This window comes from Schistocerca nitens, chromosome 11 (assembly GCF_023898315.1).
Source record: "Schistocerca nitens isolate TAMUIC-IGC-003100 chromosome 11, iqSchNite1.1, whole genome shotgun sequence".
Taxonomy (NCBI): domain Eukaryota; kingdom Metazoa; phylum Arthropoda; class Insecta; order Orthoptera; family Acrididae; genus Schistocerca; species Schistocerca nitens.
This window is the reverse complement of record NC_064624.1, coordinates 48,656,360-48,683,188: the sequence shown is the minus strand read 5'-3', so window position 1 is coordinate 48,683,188 and position 26,829 is coordinate 48,656,360. Positions and strand designations below refer to the sequence as shown.

Genomic DNA, 26,829 nt, shown 5'->3' with positions numbered 1-26,829 from the left:
GTACAACCATTGTGCCTTGACCTGCTGAAAGTACAATTCTGGCTTGACCATTTCCTTATTGCATTCCTTTTCCTCTAACAGTTTCACTGTACAGGAATCCTGCCCCACTCATATTACCATACCCAGACAGATGGTGATTTTTTCGCAGTGGCATTTTTGTGATGTTGCTTCCTCCATTTCTACTTGTCTTCCTTTGTCTTTTGCAGTTAATAATCAGGCAGGTAGGTTAGAAAATTTAAAAAGGGAAATGGATAGGTTAAAGTTAGATATAGTGGGAATTAGTGAAGTTCGGTGGCAGGAGGAACAAGACTTTTGGCCAGGTGATTACAGGGCTATAAATACAAAATCAAATAGGGGTAATGCAGGAGTAGGTTTAATAATGAATAAAAAAATAGGAGTGCGGGTTAGCTACTACAAACAGCATAGTGAACGCATTATTGTGGCCAAGATAGACATAAAGCCTATGCCTACTACAGTAGTACAAGTTTATATGCCAACTAGCTCTGCAGATGATGAAGAAATTTATGAAATGTATGACGAGATAAAAGAAATTATTCAAGTAGTGAAGGGAGACGAAAATTTAATAGTCATGGGTGACTGGAATTCGAGAGTAGGAAAAGGGAGAGAAGGAAACATAGTAGGTGAATATGGATTGGGGGGAAGAAATGAAAGAGGAAGCCGCCTTGTAGAATTTTGCACAGAGCATAACTTAATCATAGCTAACACTTGGTTCAAGAATCATAAAAGAAGGTTGTATACCTGGAAGAATCCTGGAGATACTAAAAGGTGTCAGATAGATTATATAATGGTAAGACAGAGATTTAGGAACCAGGTTTTAAATTGTAAGACATTTCCAGGGGCAGATGTGGACTCTGACCACAATATATTGGTTATGAACTGCAGATTGAAACTGAAGAAACAGCAAAAAGGTGGGAATTTAAGGATATGGGACCTGGATAAACTGAAAGAACCAGAGGTTGTAGAGAGTTTCAGGGAGAGCATAAGGGAACAATTGACAGGAATGGGGGAAAGAAATACAGTAGAAGAAGAATGGGTAGCTTTGAGGGATGAAGTAGTGAAGGCAGCAGACGATCAAGTAGGTAAAAAGACGAGGGCTAATAGAAATCCTTGGGTAACAGAAGAAATATTGAATTTAATTGATGAAAGGAGAAAATATAAAAATGCAGTAAATGAAGCAGGCAAAAAGGAATACAAACGTCTCAAAAATGAGATCGACAGGAAGTGCAAAATGGCTAAGCAGGGATGGCTAGAGGACAAATGTAAGGATGTAGAGGCTTGTCTCACTAGGGGTAAGATAGATACTGCCTACAGGAAAATTAGAGAGACCTTTGGAGAGAAGAGAACCACTTGCATGAATATCAAGAGCTCAGATGGCAACCCAGTTCTAAGCAAAGAAGGGAAGGCAGAAAGGTGGAAGGAGTATATAGAGGGTTTATACAAGGGCGATGTACTTGAGGACAATATTAAGGAAATGGAAGAGGATGTAGATGAAGATGAAATGGGAGATAAGATACTGCCTGAAGAGTTTGACAGAGCACTGAAAGACCTGAGTCGAAACAAGGCCCAGGAGTAGACAACATTCCATTAGAACTACTGATGGCCTTGGGAGAGCCAGTCATGACAAAACTCTACAATCTGGTGAGCAAGATGTATGAGACAGGCGAAATACCCACAGACTTCAAGAAGAATATAATAATTCCAATCCCAAAGAAAGCAGGTGTTGACAGATGTGAAAATTGCCGAACTATCAGTTTAATGAGTCACAGCTGCAAAATACTAACGCGAATTCTTTAGACGAATGGAAAAACTAGTAGAAGCGGACCTCAGGGAAGATCAGTTTGGATTCCGTAGAAATGTTGGAACATGTGAGGCAATACTAACCTTACGACTTATCTTAGAAGAAAGATTAAGAAAAGGCAAACCTACGTTTCTAGCATTTGTAGACTTAGAGAAAGCTTTTGACAACATTAACTGGAATACTCTCTTTCAAATTCTGAAGGTGGCAGGGGTAAAATACAGGGAGCGAAAGGCTATTTACAATTTGTACAGAAACCAGATGGCAGTTATAAGAGTCGAGGGGCATGAAAGGGAAGCAGTGGTTGGGAAAGGAGTGAGACAGGGTTGTACCTCTCCCCGATGTTATTCAATCTGTATATTGAGCAAGCAGTAAAGGAAACAAAATAAAAATTCAGAGTAGGTATTAAAATTCATGGAGAAGAAGTAAAAACTTTGAGGTTCGCCAATGACATTGTAATTCTATCAGAGACAGCAAAGGACTTGGAAGAGCAGTTGAACGGAATGGACAGTGTCTTGAAAGGAGGATATAAGATGAACATCAACAAAAGCAAAACGAGGATAATGGAATGTAGCCAAATTAAATTGTGTGATGCTGAGGGGATTAGATTAGGAAATGAGACACTTAAAGTAGTAAAGGAGTTTTGCTATTTAGGGAGTAAAATAACTGATGATGGTCGAAGTAGAGAGGATATAAAATGTAGACTGGCAATGGCAAGGAAATCGTTTCTGAAGAAGAGAAATTTGTTAACATCGAGTATAGATTTAAGTGTCAGGAAGTCATTTCTGAAAGTATTTGTATGGAGTGTAGCCATGTATGGAAGTGAAACATGGACGATAACCAGTTTGGACAAGAAGAGAATAGAAGCTTTCGAAATGTGGTGCTACAGATGAATGCTGAAGATAAGGTGGGTAGATCACGTAACTAATGAGGAGATGTTGAATAGGATTGGGGAGAAGAGAAGTTTGTGGCACAACTTGACTAGAAGAAGGGATCGGTTGGTAGGACATGTTTTGAGGCATAAAGGGATCACAAATTTAGCATTGGAGGCCAGCGTGGAGGGTAAAAATCGTAGAGGGAGACCAAGAGATGAATACACTAAGCAGATTCAGAAGGATGTAGGTTGCAGTAGGTACTTGGAGATGAAGAAGCTTGCACAGGATAGAGTAGCATGGAGAGCTGCATCAAACCAGTCTCAGGACTGAAGACCACAACAACAACAACAACAACAACAGTTGCTGAGACTTTACTCTTACAAATTTCCCCACTACTTCCCTCTTGAAGAGTTACGTACAGATTATGTAGCACTCATGATGTGCTTGTTTCCCTGCTACTGTTACAGAAATGTAAACTTTTATTCCACCAGTTCTCTCACTGATGGTGTGTCTACTCCAAATTAATGGGCAAGTCTTTGTGCTCAGGTTCCAAAACCAGCATCAACTTTGGTGTTAGTTTCTTCTATACTTTCCTTGGACCCTTATATACTGACCTTCTTGTAACAAATTTACTCCCAGCTGAAATGCTGCCTTCTACGCACTGCAATCATTTTATCATTACTACTTTCGTATCTAAGGCTTCTACTTGGGTTTTAGTTCCCTGATATTTTGAGTAATATGTAATACTGCTACTCTTCTGCTTCAGCTATCTGCATTGCCACGATTTTACTCCATTTCATGCATAAGTTCAATGTCAAATTCGCTTAGTCTTGCTGCCCATCATGTCAACCTATTGGGAAGGATTCTTTCACCACAACCACCATTTTAATGCCACACGATCTGTTATTACTCTAAATGTATTACCATAACAGATAAAATTTGAAATATGTTAGTCTATAAATAAGGTTAACATCTCATTCTCCATTGTGGATTAATTTCATTCTGCAGAATTCCGCTGCCTTGAGCGTAAGCTACTGGATGTTCTACACATTCCACCTCTTCTGATAACACACAGCCTGGTGTATTGTTTTATGCATCACATAATAAAACAAATTCTCTATTAAAATCTGGAAATGCCACAGTTGGACTGTTTTAGTTAAGTACCAAAGTCATGAACCATGTAGGATGGATCTGGTGCAAGGTGTGGTTGAGCCAAAATAGTTTCCTGTCCAGTTAAATTTGTGATGCTTGAAGAAGGTTTGGAATGCAAACTAATTATATGGTCTGTCCACCATGTTGGGCAGAACAATAACTGAAGAGTTTTAGCATTTCATTTCTGTCTGGTCAACTGAAAGTACTGTGGAGAACCACATAAAAAGTTTCTATGTTCGAGTCATAGTTTCCTACCTTGTGACAGGAACTTTGCAATGATCGAGGAAAAAAGTGTCAAAATTTATGGCTCCTTTAGAATGTCAGTGCTTAAGCCTCTGTAGAACATTCAAAACTGACTTCAGGAGGTGATGGAAGACTTCAAGGGCATAGGATCCATTGAGCTGGTTCACAAAACGCCACCAGCTTTGAAAATTACTGGTGTGCTCTGGTTGAAGTTATGCAGTGATGATCCGTGAGGCATAAGCATACTTCATCCATGTGAAAGATATTTTACTTTGAAACATGGTGGTGAACGTGAAGTAAAGAAATTCTGATGCCTTGCGGTTTTTGGTTGCTCTGCAATGGGGTACTGAAACTTGTAAGGAGAAGAAAAGCGATCTATTGGAGATGGAATCAAAATACAGGCATTTTATGAAAACATGCAGTGTGCCAACTGAGTGTAATGTATCAGATTTGGGTCTCAACTTGATAACAAACCCATGTTCTATAACTTTTTTAAGACCAAAGTAATCAGTTTACAATAAATATTAGTTTGTATCTTGTTATAAATTTCTTATTTGAAGCTTTCAGATTCTAGGCAACCTTATCATTACAGTAGAGAAAGAGTGATCTGCTGTAATGCTGTATATCAGTTGCTATACACTCTTTCCATTTTAATAGTTATTTATTTTCTAAAACCTATCCTGAGCGCAATTTTAAAAAGCACAACCAACTATTTTCAACAGTCTGCATCTGCACACAATATATTATTAATGGTTTTTGCCGATTTCCTAAAAACTCCAAAATATGCCATACAGCATTATTCATGCTCATGCTATGATTATGTGCATCTATCAGGTGACATTAATTGAGAATATGATTGATTGGTGCCTTTTTCCAGTTAGTAGAAAACTTTCATGGCCTCTGAGACATTTATAAACCACCGTTCGAGAAGGAGCAAGTTCAGTGTAGTATGAGCAGTGTTGTACAGCCATCTCATATGATCCAGTTGCCATTTTTTTCTATTAAGTGGCTACACAGTAGAAAATCAACAGAAATTGATCATCTCAAAATCTGTCATTTTTGATGTTGGTGCCGGTACTGAAAGGAGAAACTCCATTACAAAATTCCATAATGAAATTGATTTGGAAGGGCTAATTGAATATTTTGGCCTTGTGGTTTGTTATCTTCAGTTTGTGTGCCAGTAGCATTACTGACTCTGTGAGCTGACTCCTTACTTGAGAAAATTCAGTCAATATGTATAATATTAATGTTCTGAAATTGGTCCTATGATGTGTTTCCAGGCTGGTGAACAAAGCTGATGGTGGAATGTACCTCTACAGTCCCATGCATAGGTCAGGCCCATTCAGCACTGAGTATATACCCTGATAACACCACCAGCTGTCTACTGTAGATTTTGTCAGTCAAGCAACATCTAAAAGTATAAAGTTATTCATATATTTCAATAGTTAACACATAATTAAACAAGTTACTTAAACAGATGTTAAATGCAGTGGAAAGGAAATAATAAGGAAATATAAACACAGTGGCAAAGTTAAGCTGAATGCTGTGTGCTGTTAGTGTAAGACACTAAAATAGAAATGGCCATACTTATAATCAATAACTTGAATTATATAGGTTTACATAAGAAGCTTAAATACTAAATGCAGTGAAATAGTGTGACTAAGAATACTCGGCAGATTCCCCAGTTACATAAGCTACTGTGACATCAGAACTAAAATCTAAGTTTCAACTATGTGTTAATATAAATTGATTAGTGATGCTGTGTCACTGTCCATCAAAGTACAGAAAAAAAGACCTATCAGTTGTGCAAAGTGAAAGTTCTTCAGTCTCAAAAACATAAATGAATTGAATGTAATGAGAAAATGCCAAAATCCTATCATCCATACAATTTTAGAGTGTTCAAATGGCACAACTGGTTGGCTGCCCAGAGACTTCAGTTCAACTACTGTCAAAACCTACCCAGACTTAGCAGATGACTGATCGAATAAGTTACAAAATTTAATATGTTCCTCACAGATCTGAATGTGTAATGAGTCTGATTCTTCTCAGCACCAACACGGTTTGAGAAACAAATATATTACCAAAGACTATGAGGCACAGCAGCACTGCTTATTTATAACCTCAAGAAACCACGCCATGCTAGTCATTTTCAAAACATCATGCAAAAGTAAATTAAAATAACAGTGATTGAAAGTACATTGTTTTTATTGAAACTAAACAACTTGAAATAAGCATCTTCCTATGCTGGTCACTTTGAAACTTACCAAACATTCTTGGATAAATATTACATTAAATATCAGTGAAAACATGATAAACTGGCATCATATACAACTGTTAAAATAAGTAAATACAAGGAAATATTTCGATACAAACAAGTTTGTCAAATCAGGTGAGATCATAATTTCTTGTTTACATACATTTTGCTTGGGGTTACTATGTAGCACATACCAATTGAAGTGGACCTCTCTTGATCACACTGCATAATACGAGGGCTATCCACAAAGTACATTACGTTTTGGAATTAAAAATAAATAAACTATTGGAAATTTTTTTTATTATATACAGATGAAAGCCACAATTAAATACTACTTTTCTACATAGTTGCCATTTAAATTAAGGCACTTATCGTAGCGATGGACGAGCTTGGAAATTCCTTCGTCGTAAAATTCTTAGTCACACAATTTCACTGCATTTAGTATTTAAGCTTCTTATGTAAACCTATATAATTCAAGTTATTGATTATAAGTATGGCCATTTCTATTTTAGTGTCTTACACTGACAGCACACAGCATTCAGCTTAACTTTGCCACTGTGTTCCAATAGATGATTCTATATTGAAATGGATTCAAGCACACCATCTAAATGGTACTAGATTTGCTACAAAAATGACTCAAATATATGCTTGTAAGCTAGTGCTACAGTGGAGCTTAACTGATATTAAGGGTGAAAATGTTTGGTGCTATAGGTTTATGAAGCCTCATGGACTTTGCATGTGAACCAAGACCAAAACGTCATATAAAATGCCATAAGAGTGCGAAGAGAGAGTATTATCATTCCATCACACTATTATACAACATTGAAAGAAAATCATTGTGGAACTAAGCTAAATAGTGAATATGATGGACTTGATGTGCCAAGTAACAAAATTGTTGCCATGAAAGGTGCTAAAACAGTAACTATAAAAACAAGTGAACATGAAAAATGCACTACACTATTGTTCTTTCATGTTGTGTTGGAGGTACTGAACTAAATCCAGTGATCATTTTCAAGTTTTAAACAATGTCAGAACCTTCTGAAATACTCGCAGGTGTTGTTCACATACATGACAAGGGTTGGATGGTTGAGGCCGGTACAAAATTATGGATTGTGTTGGAGCGAAGGAAAGGCACTTCATTGAAGAAGAGTTCTCTTCTTGTGCTAGATCACTTGAGTAGTCGTTTGTAAACTTCTGTGAAAGAGAAATTGAGACAGTTAAATACAGAGCTTGCTATTATTGCTGGAGGACTTACTTCACAATTGCAACTTCTTGATGTCGACACTACACTGAAGAGCCAAAGAAGCTGGTACACCTGTGTAATATCATGTAGGACCCCAGTAAGCATGCAGAAGTGCCACGACATGACATGCCGTGGACTCAACTAATGTCTGAAGTAGTGCTGGAGGGGGAGGGAGGGAGGGAGGGGGAATTGACACCATGAATCTTGCAGGGCTGACCATAAATCCAAGGGAGTACATGGGAGCAGAGATCTTTTCTGAACAGCACATTGCAAGGCATCCCAGATACTGTTAATAATGTTAATGGTGGGGGAATTAGGATGCTAGCAGAAGTGTTTCTCAGAAGAGTGTTTGTGGAACCACTCTGTGGCAGTTGTGGATGTGTGGGTGGTCGCATTGTCCTGCGGGAACTGCCCAAGTCGTCTGGAATGCACAATGGACATGAGTGGATGCAGCTGATCAGACAGGATGCTTATGTACATGTCACCTGTCAGTCATATCTAGATGTATCAGGGGTCCCATACAACTACAGCACACACCCCACAACACCATTACAGAACCAACACGAGCTTGAACAGTCCCCTGCTGACAAGCAGGGTCCATGGATTCATGAGGCTGTCCCCGTACCTATACACTTCCATCCACTCAATACAATTTGAAATTAGATTTGTCTGACCAGTCAACATGTTTCCAGTCATCAACAGTCCAATGTCGGTATTGACAGCTGCAGGTGAGGTGTAATACTTTGTGTTGTGCAGTCATCAAAGGCGCACAAGTGGACCTTTAGCTCCAAAAGCCCATATCAGTGATGTTTTGTTGAATGGTTTGCATGTTAATACTTTTTGATGGCCCAGCATTGAAACCTACAGCAATTTGCAGGATTGCACTTATGTGACATTGAATGATTCTCTTCGGTTGTTGTTGGCCCCATTCTTGCAGTATCTTTTTCCGGCTACAATGATGTAAGAAATTTTTTGTTTTACTGGGTTACTGATATTCACTGTACACTTTTGAAATGGTCACATGAGAAGATCCACACTTCATTGCTACCTCAGAAATGCTATGCCCCATTGCTCATGCTCTGGCTGTAACAACACGTTCAGACTTAATTAAATCTTAATTACCTGCCATTGTCGCAGCAGAAACAGCTGGTTCAGCACTTGTCGTATATAGGTATTGCAGACTGCAGTGTCATATTTTCTTTGTTCACATGTCTCTGTCTTTGAATACGATTGCTTAGACCAGTTTCAGTGCCACTTCAGTGTATTTACGGTGTATATGGAAGAGGATTGGAACAAATGGATGATGGACTAAGCTCAACATGAAATCATGACAAAGGGGTTCTTAAAATGATCTACAAACAAATAAGTGTGTCGGTCAATAAAGCTGTTGTGATCTAGGGTGAAAGAAAATATCACAGTTAAATCTTTCACGAAGGATGGCATAAGTAATGCTCTCAGTAGTAGTGAAGACCATCTTACATATAAAGAGGACAGTGATGTGGAGGAAAGAGGGAAGTTCAGATATTGAATTTCAGTGATTTTTAAAGGTCGTTTTGGTTTTATAAACTGAGAAATTTTTAGGCTGACTTTGCAATTTATTGATAAAGTGGTAAAATGTACTTTCCTTAAAAATTGCTTGAAAATTAAGGTGCACTTTACAGTCTGTAAAGTATGGTAGTTATTTTATTTGAATGCATTTTGATTTGATCTGATGAGCTCACCTAAAACAATGTACTTAAGGATTGTTGCTGCTGTCCAGAGGGTCATCAGGTTACGTATAGTGATCTGCATAACAAAACAGTATTTGTTCTCTGCCACTGTTTACTATTTGCTCATTTCATCTCACCATGGGTCTAAATACAGTTCTACTACAGTAACACTCAAAAATGTTTTATAGAAAGCATTAGTTTCACTTACATAAACATAAGTGTATAATAGAAAAAACTGCCATGGGTAATTGAAAAATATGAAATTTTAATCTATTTAGTACAAGTCTACATATAGTTTAAATAAGGTTATGTTACATCAAGAGAGAAGTAATTCTTTTGACTGAAAAGTAATTTGTAGGTCTCACTATATAAGAATAAAAGTATATTGGGATCTGAAGAACAAATCACTATTTGGTGCATACCCATGGTCTTTGATCACAGCTGCACATCAATTTGGCATTGAATACACAAGCTTTTTTAATTCGTCAATTGGGAGTTCTGACCATAGGCCCAATAAGATACCAGCAAATTGATTCTTGTTCTTCTATCATGAACACATCAATTCAGTGCATATCAGAGGCATTCAGCTGGATTTAGATCCATGCTTTGGCTTATGCACCCAAAAAGTTTGTTTTTGGTCAGAAAAGAATTGTTTTGAAAATAGACAAGAGGTGTGTTTAGAATCATTGACCTACTGAAATATCCAATTATTTGACATATTCTTTCTTCTACATGGAATCATATTATTTTCTAAAATGTGACTGTACTGGAAACATCCCCATCTTAAACCTGTCTTTGGCATTCTAAGTTCGAGTTTTCCTTCCAAACTCTATCCTGTCCCTAGTTTTAGAATTTATGAGTGGGTTTATGTCATTTACCATGTAGATCACTTGTTACTACATGACTTTTTACAGTAGACTTGTCAGTATAGTCTATGATGTTGCTTGAGATCATCCCTAATATGGTGAGATGTTTCTCGTGGAGCAGCAGCTGATTGCTTACAAATCTTTCTGTCCTTCTTCCTCACTCTTCTTCAAGCATGACCTGACCTTGGTTTATTGGTTACTGTTATTTCATGTACTGACTGTGCACACTTGTTGTGATATGCCATATTGTATAGCAGTACTAGACAGCTACCTCCCAATCTTGAAGACATGTAAAACAGCTTGTCTCACATCAAGCAAGTGTTCTGTTTTGGTATGCTTCTAGTTCTCTACAAGTAAACAATCTCTTAGTGAATGTGTGAGAAATAGTAGTTAATGAATACTATACCATCATGGCAAGTTATGTAATTTTCAGCTAAAGGAATATATACTTACATTGTTGTTGTACCATCTTGTTCGTTCACTAGGTACGAAACCACAGCAGCATGAAGCTCTTGATGGAGTGACACTTCCATGTGTTTTTCTTTTGTGACTGCATGCAAGCAGTACTGACAGGATAATAATGTAACTGCAAAATATTTATGAGCACTGCTGTAGCTTAACAAAATACTCCGAATACTGTTGCCAGCATATTTGCAGAGACTCTTTGACCTTCTTGCTGTAATTTGTTTGCAGTACATACACCATCACTATGCTTTCCTGATAAGGTATTGCAAATGTGGAACAAAAAAAATTTTTTTTTGTCCTGCTCCAATACAGGCCAGCTAAGGTTTTACATTTCTTTATGCTACTACTTCATCTGCACACTTCTTTCTTTCTTTCTTTCTTTCTTTCTTTCTTTCTTTCTTTCTTTCTTCTCTCCTGATGTCCAGTTACTATCTTGTCTTCTTGGAACTATTTTGTTACGGAGAATTTATCAACTCAATTCTGTTTCTGTATTTGGTTTGATTCAATTTCTTGCTTATTTATACAAGTTTCTTATAGGTCTTTGTGCACTTCTGTAAGCCAATGAGTTATTTTTTTTAAGTTTTTAGTACTGCTGCACAGTTTTCTTTTTAGTATCCTAAGACTCATTAGCCTTCTTTGCCAAATTTTGTCTCCAGTTATTTTCCTACATATTTATCTATACTTCTGTATTGCTTCTGAATTTAAATGTTTTTGATGGTGTTCTGTTTCCTAATATCTTTTCTTTTATGGTAATTTTCACTATCTTTTGTTGATTCTAAAATTAGTATTTGTGATAATGTGTATTCTGGCCAAATGACTGCCTTGCAAGTCAGTTTTGGCTACTGGACTTCTCCTAGACACTTAACTTTGTCTTCCCCTGTTACTCCCATACTTCGCATTTGATTGGGATGTTGCAGTCCTGTTGTTAGCCATTACTGCTTCACTGCTTCTTATCAGAGGAGATGAGTAGTACTGCTTTTCCTACTGTTTCTCTTCCTATCTGTTTTGTGCTTTCTCTACACTGTCAGTATTGCTGGGTTATCTACAAAATTTGAACAGACAATTTTGACATTATCCATTTTCTAAGTAGTATTCAACTTCTGGTATTAGATTCTGACAACTGCTCCATCTGTTCAGTGTTCACTTGTTCAAGTATGGTCTGAAAGAAGAATGGAGTTAGTCCATTGCCTTGGGTGAAGTCTGTTCATATCTCAAATGAGACTGAAGTTCTTTTGATAGGATTCGTGTTGTCTTCCGTATTTCAGATTCTTTAAGAATATTGGATAAAAGCAGTCTCGCTTTATAGTCATAAGGCTTCTAAAATTTTACAAATGTATTCCAATAGTATTTTGCTCCTTTAGTCTTTTATCATTTTGCCTTTCATAGGACCTTGCTGTCTAAGCTATTTCTGATATATCTTGCATTGTAGAATTTCTGCTTTTGTTTTCTCCTTGAACTTTTCATGGAATTTCCTTGAATCTTCTGTGAACATAGTTATCAGTTATTCTAGGTCAGGTATCTTATTATTCAGTGGTAATGGTCAATTTCAACACGTATCTATGTCTGACTCTGAAATTAATCATCTTTTTGGAATTGTGCTTTGCTATTGGCGCACAAGCCATCTGATATTCCCAAATCATATTATTGTTGACCTCATATCTTTTTGGTGGAATATGTGGGGGTAGGGGGGTGTTTGCTGCCAACAATTTTGCTAAATGTCCTTTTTTACCATCTTTCCTTTTTTCTTATATCCACAGTCAGGCAGCCGTTTATAAATGAAAACATTTTCTCCTTGGACTGTTACAGAATGTATTTATTCAAAATTGTTAATTTGGCGGTTGCACGATTCTCAAGTAATATCTCAGTGTGACATATGAATGCTTTGTAATTCCGTTTGAGACAACACTTTCTTTGTGTTAACCATGTGTACAAATTCCATATTCATTATAAGACAAGTGTCTTTGTCATGTGTATGCCTATACAATAGTAGTACTTCATGTAATAATTTCCATCAAAGTCATGTCATACTGCACATCTTAATTTCCACTCCCCATGCACCAGATGTTACATTTAATGGCTTTGACTTAGTTCATAGTAAGCTCTCACTTGAGAATGGCATAAGTCAAAATACCAGTTGTGAATAAATACGTTTAATAGCAGTTTAGGCAGAAAATGTACTCATCTCCATTCTGTACCAGTTTGAGGATAAAAAATTGAATAAAATCGATGATTGTGTACCTCTCATTTATATATTGAATTATTGCAGGGAGAGAGTCTTTCTGGAGGTAATGAAAAATTTGGTGCCAATTGCAACATAGATTTGCCATTTATGAGTACAGAGCCTGGTCCTGGAGTAGTTTCATGAATTTCTTCCCTGTGTTCTCTGCGAAGAATCTACAGTTCTCCGAACGTGGTATTTCTTCATCTGTGAATGTACTATTTTGTAGTGCCAACTTTAACTTGTCCATTTACAATGCCTGAAAGTATTTAGAGTTTGCCAATATTTATTAATGTTTCTATATTTAATGGTCAAAGCCTGTATGTAGTTTTGGATGTGAACTTAAGGTTGGGTTTAGATGTCACTCCTCACCTCTACAAGTTGCTCTGGGCTGCCCAGAGCACAAAGGACCAAATGTGTCACTTCCGATGATCGATTCAACTGTCAGAATTCGTAAGAAGAAAAAGTAAACGTAAATTTCACCCAAGGTGTAAGTGCATGGCAGATTAAAGATGTTTTTGGTCACTTTTCTTTGTGAAGTGTTGGAGGAAGTATGATTACAACTCAATTACGGGCTTGTATTTTTATTTAGAGTACTGAAGACAAAGGGAGAAAATAGAGAATTCTTACTACCATTCTGTTTCATTAACTGCAACAGTTTATCATGTCCTCTTTAATGATATTTTCAAGCCTCAGTTACAGCATTTTGTGGACCAATCACATGTTGGTGGGTGTTAATATAATGGTATTTATATACTGTCTCATCATTTGTAAATCACTTTACATTTCTTGAAATATTTCAGGTGGAAACCGCAACAAGATACAGATACGATAGTGCAAGGTAAGATTTCATAATTCACTGCAGAACTTTTCGAGAAATAAAAATTTTTATTTATTAATTGTGAGAGTACTTCAGATATAAAATGCACTACTGTAATTATTCAGTATTAGTGATAAGCAACAACATTACAAGGCAGTATGGTCAGTAATGCTATTCTCTGCAACAATCATTATGTCACTGTTCCTAAATATGTAGAGCGAATGTCTAATATCCATACAGGAAAACCAAAGTTCAGGTGGAATGTCACATGAAAATCACTGAAATTCAACAGATTCATCTTGATGAGCACAAGCTAATATCATACTGCAATAGAAAAGTAGGAAGGAAGGGTGAGTGGCTATATATTCAAAAATTGGAGCTGATTCCTGGCCTTCCGGATTAATGAATATAGTGTTGAACAGCTCTTTCAACACTGTGCCACATTGGTGCTCAGGAAGCACACAAGCTTGTTGTGGTGACAGTGTACAGGCCACCATCAAGAAGAATCTTAAGTATCTGCTGCCACTTTCAGTAAGGCTGTGGAGACTTAACTGGTGAATCCTCATTCTCTTTGTTTCTCCTGCATCCTGGGGTGTTCCTGAAGGCTGGCCCATTCATGAGACACATTAGAGGTGACAAGGTAATGCATAATTCCCAGCTCCAGATCAACAGGTAGGGTTCACACATACACTCTGATACAGTCCAGGCCCAGAGAGGGGTAACTGCCTAAGCTATTACCTTCCCAAATCCCAATTGGTCCCTCTGTCAGGAGTTTGGGAGGTGTAACCTGAGGTGTGAACAGTCATTTATGGTGAGTGAATCCCCCCTCTGAGGGTGCCCCCACTTGGAAGGAGCATGCCATTGTAGATGTTGGCAATCATGGGGATTTGTTTTTTTTACAGTGGCTCACCATCTTAGTGCGTGTCTGCTAAACGTAAACAGAATGAGGCTAAAGATTTGAAGACCCTCCCAACTGCACCTCGGTTCCTCATGGTATCATGTACTGGAGGTGGTCCATCCTTTGCTACAGTTAATGTGTGCATTATTCTGAAAGGTGGTGTTGCAGTTGCAGGCTCTGTGAAATCCTATTCTCATTTATGTAATGCAACTTTGCTTCTGAAGACGTATTGTGATTCTCAAGCTCAACTGCTTACAGCATCACATATCCAGAGCTATCCTGTTCGTGTGGAGAACCATCTTAAACTGAACTCTTCACGTGGTGTTCTTTACGTTCTGATGCTTGATGGCCTCACAGAGGGAGAAGTCCACAGTCATCTCTCTCATCATGGCATCACTGCGGCCCATTGTGTAATTGAAAAGATGGATGCAAACTTAATGCCCACATGCATTCTTTTTCTACCGTTTGCTTGAGTAATGTTTGCCTCAAAGATTAAGGCAGGCTATGAAGTCATCATGGTCCAACCTTACATTCCAAACCAGATGAGTTCTTACAAGTGTCGACATTATAATAAAACACATATCCTGTCAAAACATGGCCAAATGTGTTACTCTTGGCAGAGATGCTCACGAGGGCAGCAGTTTCCTCCTCCTCTCTGCTGTCTCAATTGTAATCCCATGAATTTCCCATGTGTCTTAACGAGCGAACCATACAGGAGATCTGAGTGAAGGACATCAAACTCCACTTTGTCACTCACAGTTGTTAGCTAGTCAAAATCTGTGAATTTTATGATTGGCATTTACAGTACCATTGCTGCTATGCTATGCATAATGGAGGATATGCCCACCCAGACTTGCGACCACAAGTTCAGTATTGCAGTGGTGGAGTTACCCAGGTCACAGTAGCATCCCCATCTCCTCCTACATATGCGTAACAAGCCATCTGATCTTTGTCCCTTGTGGTGAAATAAATTGTAACACAACTGTCAATCTGAAGGGACAAAAGCAATACTCGCGCAAAGACTTTCTACAGCTAAAAAACATGATATTTATCTGGCAACTAGAGAGTTCTAAGAAATCGTACAAAAACAAACGGTCTTCACCTTCCTTGACTAGGAGATCCTCTTCAGTGGTGTTGGCACATATACCCTCACCTGGCTGACCTCCATTTTGCTGGTGCCCGCTGCCTACCAATTTTCTGCCATGGGATTCATAGGATGGCCCAGGGAGAGTGCCAATATGTTTGTAGATCTCATGGAACAGGATTTTCCAGCCTCTGCCCCTGTAGCAGTGAATTTTTGAGGGTGGGCACTCAGCAGCTACCAAGGTGACTAACCTTCATTTGTTCCCTCCTCCCCAATCCCCATTATGACTTCTCCAATGGAACGTTTGTGGCATTAGATCGAGCCAACAGGAATTACAGCTGTTCTTGGAATTGCAGCGTCTGCTTTTTTCTGCTTCCAAGAATAAAAATTGTCCTCACAACCCCTTTGACCTCTCATGTTTCTTCTGGTCCACTTTCACCTTTCCCCCACAGACAGCATTCCACCTCATGGGGGAGCCATGTTGGTCATCGGTCTCATTGGACACTCGACTGCTAGCTATGGCAGTCTGCACTTTTCTTCCTCATTTCACCTTTTTTCTTTTGTAACATCTACACTCCTCCGTGATTTGCTGTTACCAAGTTGGACTTGCTCCAGCTCATTTGTCAGCTCCCTCACTCCTTTTTCCTGCTTGGTTAGTTTAATGCCCACCATCTGCTTTTGGGCTCTAGGAGAACCTGTCAGAGAGGTTTAGTCTTAGCTGACGTTCTGAATCCTCTCTCATATCAGTGAAACGCCCATGTCCTTTTCAGATTCCATGCACATTTATTACCATATAGACCTCATGTTCTGCACTGTCCAGCTTGCCCGTCATCTCAAATGGCCCATTCCCTCTGACACATACTCAAATGATCACTTTCTGTGTGCTGTCTATTCGCAGACTCTTACCCCACAGCTTTACAATGTGGAGCTGCTCCAGCTGGTTTAGTTAAAATCCTGTATTTGTTGCTCTATGATACTTCCATTCATCTTTTCGTTGTTTTACATGCATTGGTAATGTGTAATATTGGACCACATGTTTTTATAGTTTCAGGGTATATTTTTAACATTTGACATTTTCAGAGTTATTAACTGTAACTGCCTAGGAAATCTTCCAAATTCCTTGTTCCCAATTCTTATTGCCTTCTTGGTTAAACATAGTGAGTGCTTAGATAACAAATATGGTTTTGTCCTGATGACCCCATATGTTCTGTCTTAACTCAGCATTACTCCTATTTCTGCTTTTATCCATAGTTCACGACAGCTGTTTCAGCCTGTCACTTACTGGTTTAAATGTTACTGAGAGATACTGGTCTCATTGCAGTTGACCTAACTTTCACAAAAGTAACTTCTGTAAAATTGCCTTCTGCACCACAGTTTTTAACATTACACTTTTTCAACAACATGCTGCTGTATACTAAGCCATTTTTGAGACAGTTTAAACTTACATGTGCGTTCAGACTGAGTGGTGATGGGCATGAAGTGCCTTAGCTATCACATTTACATTCCACACATATGTTAGTTTTACATTGACTCCTTCAATTTTCTCGTCGACACACAGTTCATATTGCTGTATTTGAGCATTCAACACCTCAACATTCATAGCACCTGCTCACTTCCATTGATTTAGTGCTGATTGCTTCCATTTTTTTTTTTTTTTTTTTTTTTTTTTTTTTTTGTGAAACGCACGTGCTTTGTGTCCGCTGAGTGAAAGTGCAAATTTGTACATAATGTAAAAATACTGACACAGGTGCATTTTGGTGTATTGCCCTTTTTGAATAAATTTGTTGAAGTTTTGTTTCTATTGACCCTCATTCGGTTTACTAGTTTCATCTATAACCAGCAAACTATACTGAGAGTTACTGCAGCAATCGTCACATACAACGAATTCATTGAGTGACATGTCAGTTCCTACACCTGCTTGGAAAATATGCTTTGAATTCAGATTGTCCTGTTCAAAAGTTACAAGGTTGGTGTATCCCAGACTAACAGCTTTGGTTTGCTTAAGTATGTCTCACTGAAATAAAATGTATTGACTTACATGTGGCGAGCAAAGCAGAGATATCTGCAGATATCGTGATTTTTCCACTGAGTTGCTGCCAAATATGAATATGCTGTTTGGTTTTACGTTTCCAGGTGGTGGAATATCACTGCTTTTGCTGGCTGTCTAGTGTGTTACTCCCTTAACTCCATGCGAAATTTCCTGCAGAAGCTGATATTTTGACTGAAACAGAATTTTTGAAAAATATATACGTGCTCTAAGTGGACTCCCACAGAATGTCAGCAGTGTAAAAAGTAGATTATTTTCTGCTGCATCCCTGAAAACCAAAACACTTATAATAGTAGGAAGTAATGATCCATTCATCCCGTTGTTCTGGTTTCTACCTTCTTCATTGCAGGACCAGTCATTTAAAGACCCATGTGGTGACACTGTTTCATCCACTTGGTTATGGTGGTAACTAGTTTATTTACATTGAAATGGAGGGGCTTTATAAACTTGCTTATAGCTGGTTATATAAACTAACTTAAATAAGATCATAATTCAGTGCTCACATCTGTTAATGTTGAATCATACATTTCCAATTCCATCAATGCAGAGAATGCATCATGGAGTTGAGCTATGGTAGTTTCCAATGGGTGGAGAGTTTGGCAAACTGTCGACAGCAGATCACTGCACAGTGTGTCATAGAATTGGAGGCTCTGTGATTGCCTTCTTTGCCAACACATTTGCTCATCCTGTACTGCATTTCATTAAAATGTTAGAAATCTGCTCCTGTAGATCTGTGCTCCCTCTGTTATTAAATATTTTAACTGTACCAACTTAATCCCCTACAGAAATAGTAACATCAGGGGGAACAAATTTTTCCGTGGAACAAGGTTGAACTGTGCTCTGGCACATTGCATGGTCAATGTCATTCATTTAAGGAGAAGTATACTTTGTCATCACTAAATTGATAGTTTTCAAGTACTACCACCCTATTTGATATTACACTGACACTGGCATGCTTACACTCACTGGTATTCAAACAGTTGGTTTGATTGAACAGCATTATGTTAACACCATATGTCTGCTGCTGCAACGACTTCACCTTTCCTGCAAGGAAAGCACATAGTGTTAGAAGCTTATTTGCTCATTTTCTCTGTTCATCAGCATCAGCATTAATACCTGAACTGGCTCAGAACAGGGACTTTTGATGCATAACTTGACATCATTATCCTTTGATGTTTGTTACAAGTGAGCGATTTATTTATCAATTGCTGTTGTTATATTTTTGCGTCATCTACTATTATTATAGTTATAATTGTGATGATGTTGATGATCTTCAAATCCCGTATTTTGTGCACATTTGTGTACTTATCAGGCACATTTATGCACTTTATTAACTGTGTAGTGCATAGAGCCACTGTCTGCATTGCATCACTCAATTGTTTTGTGTTACTTGCTGCACTTAGATCGCGCAATCCAGTGATAGCTCTCATAGTAGCAGCAGTAGCACATCAGAGTACTGTGAGCTGGTCCACGTTTTTGTGAGAAGCGTGTTACTTTAAATTTTGTCAGTGTTCCTTACATTCAACTCCTATATTTCATATGTGTGTGTGTATTTACCATGCCAACTCTGGTATGGGCAGATATAGTAATTGCTGTGAACCAAGTTGGTGATACTTCGCTCACAGCTCCAGGCAGTGTTTTCCACCGATTGGTCCACTGCTACGGTCACCTTGGGTACTGCCCACACTGAGATCTACCTCTCACTTGTTTGTGAGTGAGAAGTCATTTCAGTGTGTGGGTGGCAGTGAAAGAATTTCCATGTTGCCAATCAGAGCCTGCTCAGTTCATCTGATGAAAAGATTTGGGTGCTGTCTATGGCTGATGAATTCCACTTGCCATGTTCCAGAGGAAGCCTCTCAGCATGCTAGACTGGGCATTTGCAGTTGGTAGTATTACTGTTAATTTGAAGCTCTGATGATAGGTGTGTAGTGGAGCCATTTAGAGGTATGGCTGCATAGGACTGGAAGGAATCCATTGTGCTTTCTGTGTGCATACTGAGAGGGGGGAGGAATGGGTGCTTCTGGATGCCATGAAAAGTGTGGCATAGTCAGCTGTAGGTGTTGGCTCATGTTGGTGCTGACAATATGTACCATGTTGGATTGGAAGAGATTCTATCTAGTTTCAAGCGACTATCTGAAGTAGTACTACTCACAGTCTCGTTTGCGAGATGAGGGTGGAGCCCACCATTTTTAGCATCATGGGCACAACTGAAAGTGGTTCTTTGGTACAGAGCGGAGTGAAGGTCTGAATCAGAGTCAGAGACAGTTCTGCAACTATGTAGGTTGCAGATTCCTCGACTAGCGCTAAAAGGTGGTAGTTCACGATTTCTGCTAAATTGGTCAGGAATCCATTACACAAAGGAAGGAGTTCCACACGAGTGTGGGGGATGTGTAGAGGAGATGGTGCTTTTTTTTTAGGTGAGATGGTCTCGGATGAGTGCAGAAAGGGCTTCAGCTTCAAAGATTGCAAGTAGACAACCAAAAAAGGGTAGATACAACCACAATAAGTACTGTAGTTGTAAATTGTCATAGCTGCATTAGAAAAGAACCAGGGCTCAGTGCTAACAGAAAGCACTGAACCTCAAATCGTTATAGGTATGGAAACGAGCTGAAATTTTTTCAAAAGACTTAACCACGTTCATAAAAGATTCGTGTTGTACTGTTCATTGCTGTTAGAAGTAGTTTACCTTGCAGTGAAATTTCAGTAAATAGTTCCTGTGAGGTAGTATGGGTAGTGATCAGTTAAAAGCTCCAGGCTGAGAGACTGTGGTCGATCTGTAAAACTGCTTCTTCCTGACGTTTCATTACCAACTGCGGGCAACATCTTCAGAGGTGAGTCAACAATGGCTGCCAGGCCAGAGAGATCATGTTTAGAGTGCATCACCATACTTCACTTCCACTGACTGACTGACTGTCTATCTGTGAGTAACATCATTATTCTCAATTGAATGTAATCGATCGTCACACCGTTGGTGCAAAGTCGACCACCATATCCTGTGTAACTTTAAGCCTTCCTGTTTTCTGCTGAAATTATTGTGGTGTTCCTTCCCTATACATACACATGCATAATAATGCGATGTACTGTGTAGCACACTTGTCTCACAAAAGTTTATTTTATGAGCACCATCTTTGAAAACATGTTCCGCTACAGTTGATTTGCAGGTACATCCCAGTCGACAGTTCCTTTTATGTTCGGTTAAGTGGGTATTGACACTTCTTTTCGTTGTTCCAATATAAACCTTCCAACAGCTACATGCAATTTTATACATCTCAGGAGTTGCTAAGAGGTGTCGTGCATCTTCTGCCGACCTTAAATACTCACTAATCTTCTTTGTGGGTCTAAGTATTGTTTCAATTTGAAATTTGACCAGAACTTTCCCAATACGGCCCTTAATATTGCGAATAAATGGAAGAAAAACTTCTCCAGCTGACAGTGGTTATTGCTGAATGTTGTCACTTTTCTTCTGGGATGAAGTGCTTGATCTATCTCGTTGTCAGCGTATTCGTTTTTATTAACAGCCGTTCACAAATGATTTTGTTCATCATGTAAATAAGCTGGCTCACATATCTTCGTAGCTCTGTCTACCAATGTTTTAATGACACTGCTCTTCTGCCTGAGATGAAGGTTCGAATTCTTATGGAGGTAATGGTTGGTGTATGTATGTATCTTTTCTACACACTTCATGCCTTAGACTCCCATCTGCCCATTTGATTACTGATAGATCCAAAAAAATTTAGTTGTCCATTTCTCTTATTCTCTCCATAGTAAATTGTATCTTTGGATTAATACTATTCAGATACACCAACAACCCATACAGTTCCTCTTCACCGTGATTCCATACCACAAAAATCTCATCCACATACCGATACGTCATACACATCCCGATACCACTTCAAAGCGCTTGTAGTGGCAGACTGCAGCGCCTGCTGTTCAAAAAATTCCATGAAAAGATTAGCAACAGCTGGACTCTGAGGGCTGTTCATAAAACGCATCATCATACTGGAAATAAGTTATGGATGGGCAATGTCAGGGATCTCCACGCCCTGGCAGCCAGTCGTTGAGTTACCTCAGAAGATGTTGTCCGCAGTTGGCAACGAAACGTCAGGAAGTAGTAGTTTAACAGATTGACCACGGCCTCTCAGCCCAGAAGTTCTAACTAATGAAGACACCAGCTGTAAAAGCCTACACGTTACGGTTAGTGTGGGTGGTTATACCTGCCAACTGGAATAAATTAATAAGTTCCTTTTATCAACGCTCTGACTCAGATGAAACAATTGCTGGACAGTTCAAAGAAAACTTGAGTGTCATTTCAAATAGGTATGCCACTTGTACCTTTATAGTTGGTTGGGACTTCAGTCTACCCTCAATATATTGGCGAAAATAAATGTTTGTCAGTGTTAGGCATAAAATGTCGTCTGAAACTGTGCTGAATGGCGTCTCTGAAAATTACTTCGAACAATGAGTTCAGAAGTGCACCGAAAGTGTAAATGGGTGCGAAAACAACCTTGACATCTTAATAACCATGGCCAAACAGGGAGCATAACAGGTTCAGGGATTAGTGACCACAATGTTGTTGAACCATGAAGAGTTCATAAGAGTGAATACTGTAATATCTAAACTAACCAAAAATAAACACAAAATATATGCCCTTGAAAAAGCAGATAAAAGTTCACTTGACACATTCCGAAGAGACAGTCTCCACTCCTTCAGATAAGTTTTTGTAAACATTGTCCAGATGTGGTTTAAAGTCAAATAAGGAATAACTGAGAGATATGTGTCAAATAAATTAATAAGAGGTGGCACTGACACAAAACAGGTCAGACCACTGGTGCAGGAGCAATGAAATACACATGCTAAATTTAAAAGAACGCAAAATCCACAACATTGGTAAAGTCTTGCAGAGCTCAAAATTTAGCACAAATTTCAGTGAGAGAGGCTTTTAATAGTTTTCAGAACGACACTGTCTCGAAATCTAGTAGAAAACCTAAGGAAATTCTGGTTGTGTGTGAAGTGTACCATTGACAAGGTGCATTAATATGTTCATTGTGCGAGAGCAATGGTAATGTTATTGATGGCAGTGCTACTAAAGCAGAGTTACTGATACTGGTTTTTCTACATTCCTTGACAAGAATAGTAAAGCGAGTATTCCCGAATTCTAATAAAGAATAACTTCCTGCATGAGTAACTTCAGAGTGGATATCCTAAATGTAGTGGAGCAGCTTAAAACACTTGAAAAAAGCAATGCCTCTGGTCCAGATTGTACACCATTCAGTTTCCTTTCAGATTATGCTGATACAATAGCTACATACTTAGCAGTCGTATACAGCTCTTCAACAGCAGAAAGATCGGTACCCAAAGACAGGAAAGTTGCACAAATCACACCAGAATCCAAGAAAGGAAATGGTAGTAATCCGATGAAAAGCAGACCCATTCCACTAATGTCGCTTTGCAGTAGGATTTTGGGAAATACAATCTGTTTGAACATTATGAATTACCTTGAAGACATCATTTTTTGACAAATAGCCAACACGTATTCGGAAAATATAATTCATGTGAAACACAGCAAGCTCTTTATTCTCGCAGTGACTGGTATGGACATATGACATTACAGTGATTCCATATTTTTTTGATTTTCAGAAGGCTTTTGACTCAGTTCCTCACAAAAGACTTCCAATTAAATTTCGTGCCCTTGGAGTATCATCCTAGTTGTGTGTACTGATCCGTGATTTTGTACCAGAAAGGTCACAGTTCGTAATAACTGACAGAAAGTCATCGAAGTAATATCTGTGGTTTCCCAAGGAAGTGTTATAGGCCCTCTCTTGTTCATAATCTACATACACGACTATGGAGACAGTCTGAGCAGCTCTCTTAGGTGGTTTGCAGACGATACTGTCATTTACCTTATTATAAAGTCATCAGATAATCAAAACGAATTGTGAAGTGATAGACAAGATATCTGTATAGTGTGAGAAATGGCAACTGACGGTAAATAATGAAAAGTATGAAGTCAACCACATCAGTAGCAAAAGGAATGTGCTAAATTGCGTTTGCTGTGAACTCAACTAGATACATAGGGATTACAATTATGAATAAATTAAATCATTACATTCATATATATAATGCTCTGGAGAAAGCAAACCAAAGACTGATTTCTTGGCAGACCACTTAGAAAACGTAACAGTTCTACTGAAGAAAAGGCATACACTATGCTTGTCTGTCCTCTTGTGGAGTATTGCAGTGTGGTGTGGGACATCAAAGACATTCAAAGAAGGGCAGCTCGTTATGTATTCTCATGAAATAAGGGAGAGGGTGCTATGGATACATGAACTGGGGTGGTGATAATTAAAACAGGCGTTTTTCGCTATGGTAAGACTTTTTAAAATTTCAATCACGAATATTGTCATCAGAGTATGATAGTTTTTTGGTGCCCATCTGTGTAGGGAGAAATTACCATCATTGTAAAGTACAAGAAATCAGAGCTCATATGGAAAGATGTGTGGAATGGTAGAGAAGTAGATTAAATATAATGGTTTGATGATCTGCTGCCAGGACCTTAATTGTGAATTACACAGTTATCATGTAGATCATCATCATCATCATCATCATCTTCTTGTTCTTCTTCCATATGTCTGTGTTTGTTGCCTTAAGACAGTTAGGTAGTGTGGCTGAAAATGGTCTGAGCCAGAGGTGGCATGCCAGTTGCTCTTCACATATTTGCCAACAGTATTCTAATTACATTTTCTGGAATACTACAGCAACAACAGCAAGTTGATTCAGTATCTTCATCATCAGCACTCCCATTACACTGTCCCATGGTCTGAGCCAGAGGTGGCATGCCAGTTGCTCTTCACATATTTGCCAACAGTATTCTAATTACATTTTCTGGAATACTACAGCAACAACAGCAAGTTGATTCAGTATCTTCATCATCAGCACTCCCATTACACTGTCCCATGGGCAAAAAGTAAATTAATTGAATATAGAAAATCGAATGCTTAGGAGTGATATTTCTTTTTTATTTCAAATACTTACAGTCGATGTCTTCATCAGTCAGTGTCATGATGCAAATGCCGTAAGAGTGTTGTGCATAGATATTTTAAAAAGATGTACGACCTGCTGCTGATATAATATTAACAAAACATAATGAGAATTACAGGCAGATCAGTTCTTAAACGTTTCTTGTACTGACAGGCATTTTAAACAATTACAACATATGCAAAACTGCATACATGTTAGTTGTAGTAATGTGATATGACATGGGCTCAGAGATGTGAGGTGCATGGGGAAAAGAGAGTGCTTCATGAAAGTTGCTGAAGCACTGGCCATCGGAGTGGAGGTACTCGTGGTAGGATGTTTATGCCCGTGACAGTTAAATATGACCTGCATCTGACCTGCATTGGAATCTTCGTCCTGTGAAATCAGAGCAGATGCGGACTTGACGTGGGAGGTGATACAAAAACAATTAGCAGAAGCACGGGGAGGAGGCAGGAGGGTGTACTCTTCCATTTCCTTCTCGCCTTCCCTCCCAGATCCACTTTGACTCCTATGCACTTCAGGTTCTATCCCCTTTCCTGTCCTCCCTCCCTCTCCCTCCTACACTCCCCTCTCCCTCCTACACTCCCCCTCTCCCTCCTACACTCCCCCTCTCCCTCCTACACTCCCCCTCTCCCTCCTGCTCTCCCCCTATCCCTCCTGCTCTCCCCCTCTCCCTCCTGCTCTCCCCCTCTCCCTCCTGCTCTCCCCCTCTCCCTCCTGCTCTCCCCCTCTCCCCCTCTCCCTCCTGCTCTCCCCCTCTCCCTCCTGCTCTCCCCCTCTCCCTCCTGCTCTCCCCCTCTCCCTCCTGCTCTCCCCCTCTCCCTCCTGCTCTCCCCCTCTCCCCCTCTCCCTCCTGCTCTCCCCCTCTCCCTCCTGCTCTCCCCCTCTCCCTCCTGCTCTCCCCCTCTCCCTCCTGCTCTCCCCCTCTCCCTCCTGCTCTCCCCCTCTCCCTCCTGCTCTCCCCCTCTCCCTCCTGCTCTCCCCCTCTCCCTCCTGCTCTCCCCCTCTCCCTCCTGCTCTCCCCCTCTCCCTCCTGCTCTCCCCCTCTCCCTCCTGCTCTCCCCCTCTCCCTCCTGCTCTCCCCCTCTCCCTCCTGCTCTCCCCCTCTCCCTCCTGCTCTCCCCCTCTCCCTCCTGCTCTCCCCCTCTCCCTCCTGCTCTCCCCCTCTCCCTCCTGCTCTCCCCCTCTCCCTCCTGCTCTCCCCCTCTCCCTCCTGCTCTCCCCCTCTCCCTCCTGCTCTCCCCCTCTCCCTCCTGCTCTCCCCCTCCCCCTCTCCCTCCTGCTCTCCCCCTCCCCCTCTCCCTCCTGCTCTCCCCCTCCCCCTCTCCCTCCTGCTCTCCCCCTCCCCCTCTCCCTCCTGCTCTCCCCCTCCCCCTCTCCCTCCTGCTCTCCCCCTCTCCCTCCTGCTCTCCCCCTCTCCCTCCTGCTCTCCCCCTCTCCCTCCTGCTCTCCCCCTCTCCCTCCTGCTCTCCCCCTCTCCCTCCTGCTCTCCCCCTCTCCCTCCTGCTCTCCCCCTCTCCCTCCTGCTCTCCCCCTCTCCCTCCTGCTCTCCCCCTCTCCCTCCTGCTCTCCCCCTCTCCCTCCTGCTCTCCCCCTCTCCCTCCTGCTCTCCCCCTCTCCCTCCTGCTCTCCCCCTCTCCCTCCTGCTCTCCCCCTCTCCCTCCTGCTCTCCCCCTCTCCCTCCTGCTCTCCCCCTCTCCCTCCTGCTCTCCCCCTCTCCCTATCCCTCCTGCTCTCCCCCTCCCCCTCTCCCTATCCCTCCTGCTCTCCCCCTCCCCCTCTCCCTATCCCTCCTGCTCTCCCCCTCCCCCTATCCCTATCCCTCCTGCTCTCCCCCTCCCCCTATCCCTATCCCTCCTGCTCTCCCCCTCCCCCTATCCCTATCCCTCCTGCTCTCCCCCTCCCCCTATCCCCATCCCTCCTGCTCTCCCCCTATCCCTATCCCTCCTGCTCTCCCCCTATCCCTATCCCTCCTGCTCTCCCCCTATCCCTCTCCCTCCTGCTCTCCCCCTATCCCTCTCCCTCCTGCTCTCCCCCTATCCCTCTCCCTCCTGCTCTCCCCCCTCCTCTCCCTCCTGCTCTCCCCCTCCTCTCCCCCCCCCCT

At 40.4% G+C, this 26,829-nt stretch overlaps 1 protein-coding gene across 7 annotated transcripts in view; it reads left to right on the top strand.

Moving 5' to 3' along the window:
• Positions 1 to 26,829, top strand: part of LOC126213404 (zinc finger protein 724-like) — a 108,143-nt gene that overhangs the window by 66,737 nt on the left and 14,577 nt on the right. For 6 of the 7 annotated variants that reach the window (XM_049941127.1, XM_049941126.1, XM_049941124.1 and 3 more), the window contains one exon: positions 13,645 to 13,682. The exons of the other annotated variant lie outside the window; for it this stretch is intronic. In XM_049941127.1, coding sequence (XP_049797084.1) covers positions 13,645 to 13,682 — 38 coding nt within the window. The remainder of the gene's footprint in view (positions 1 to 13,644; positions 13,683 to 26,829) is intronic. 7 annotated transcript variants of the gene reach the window in all.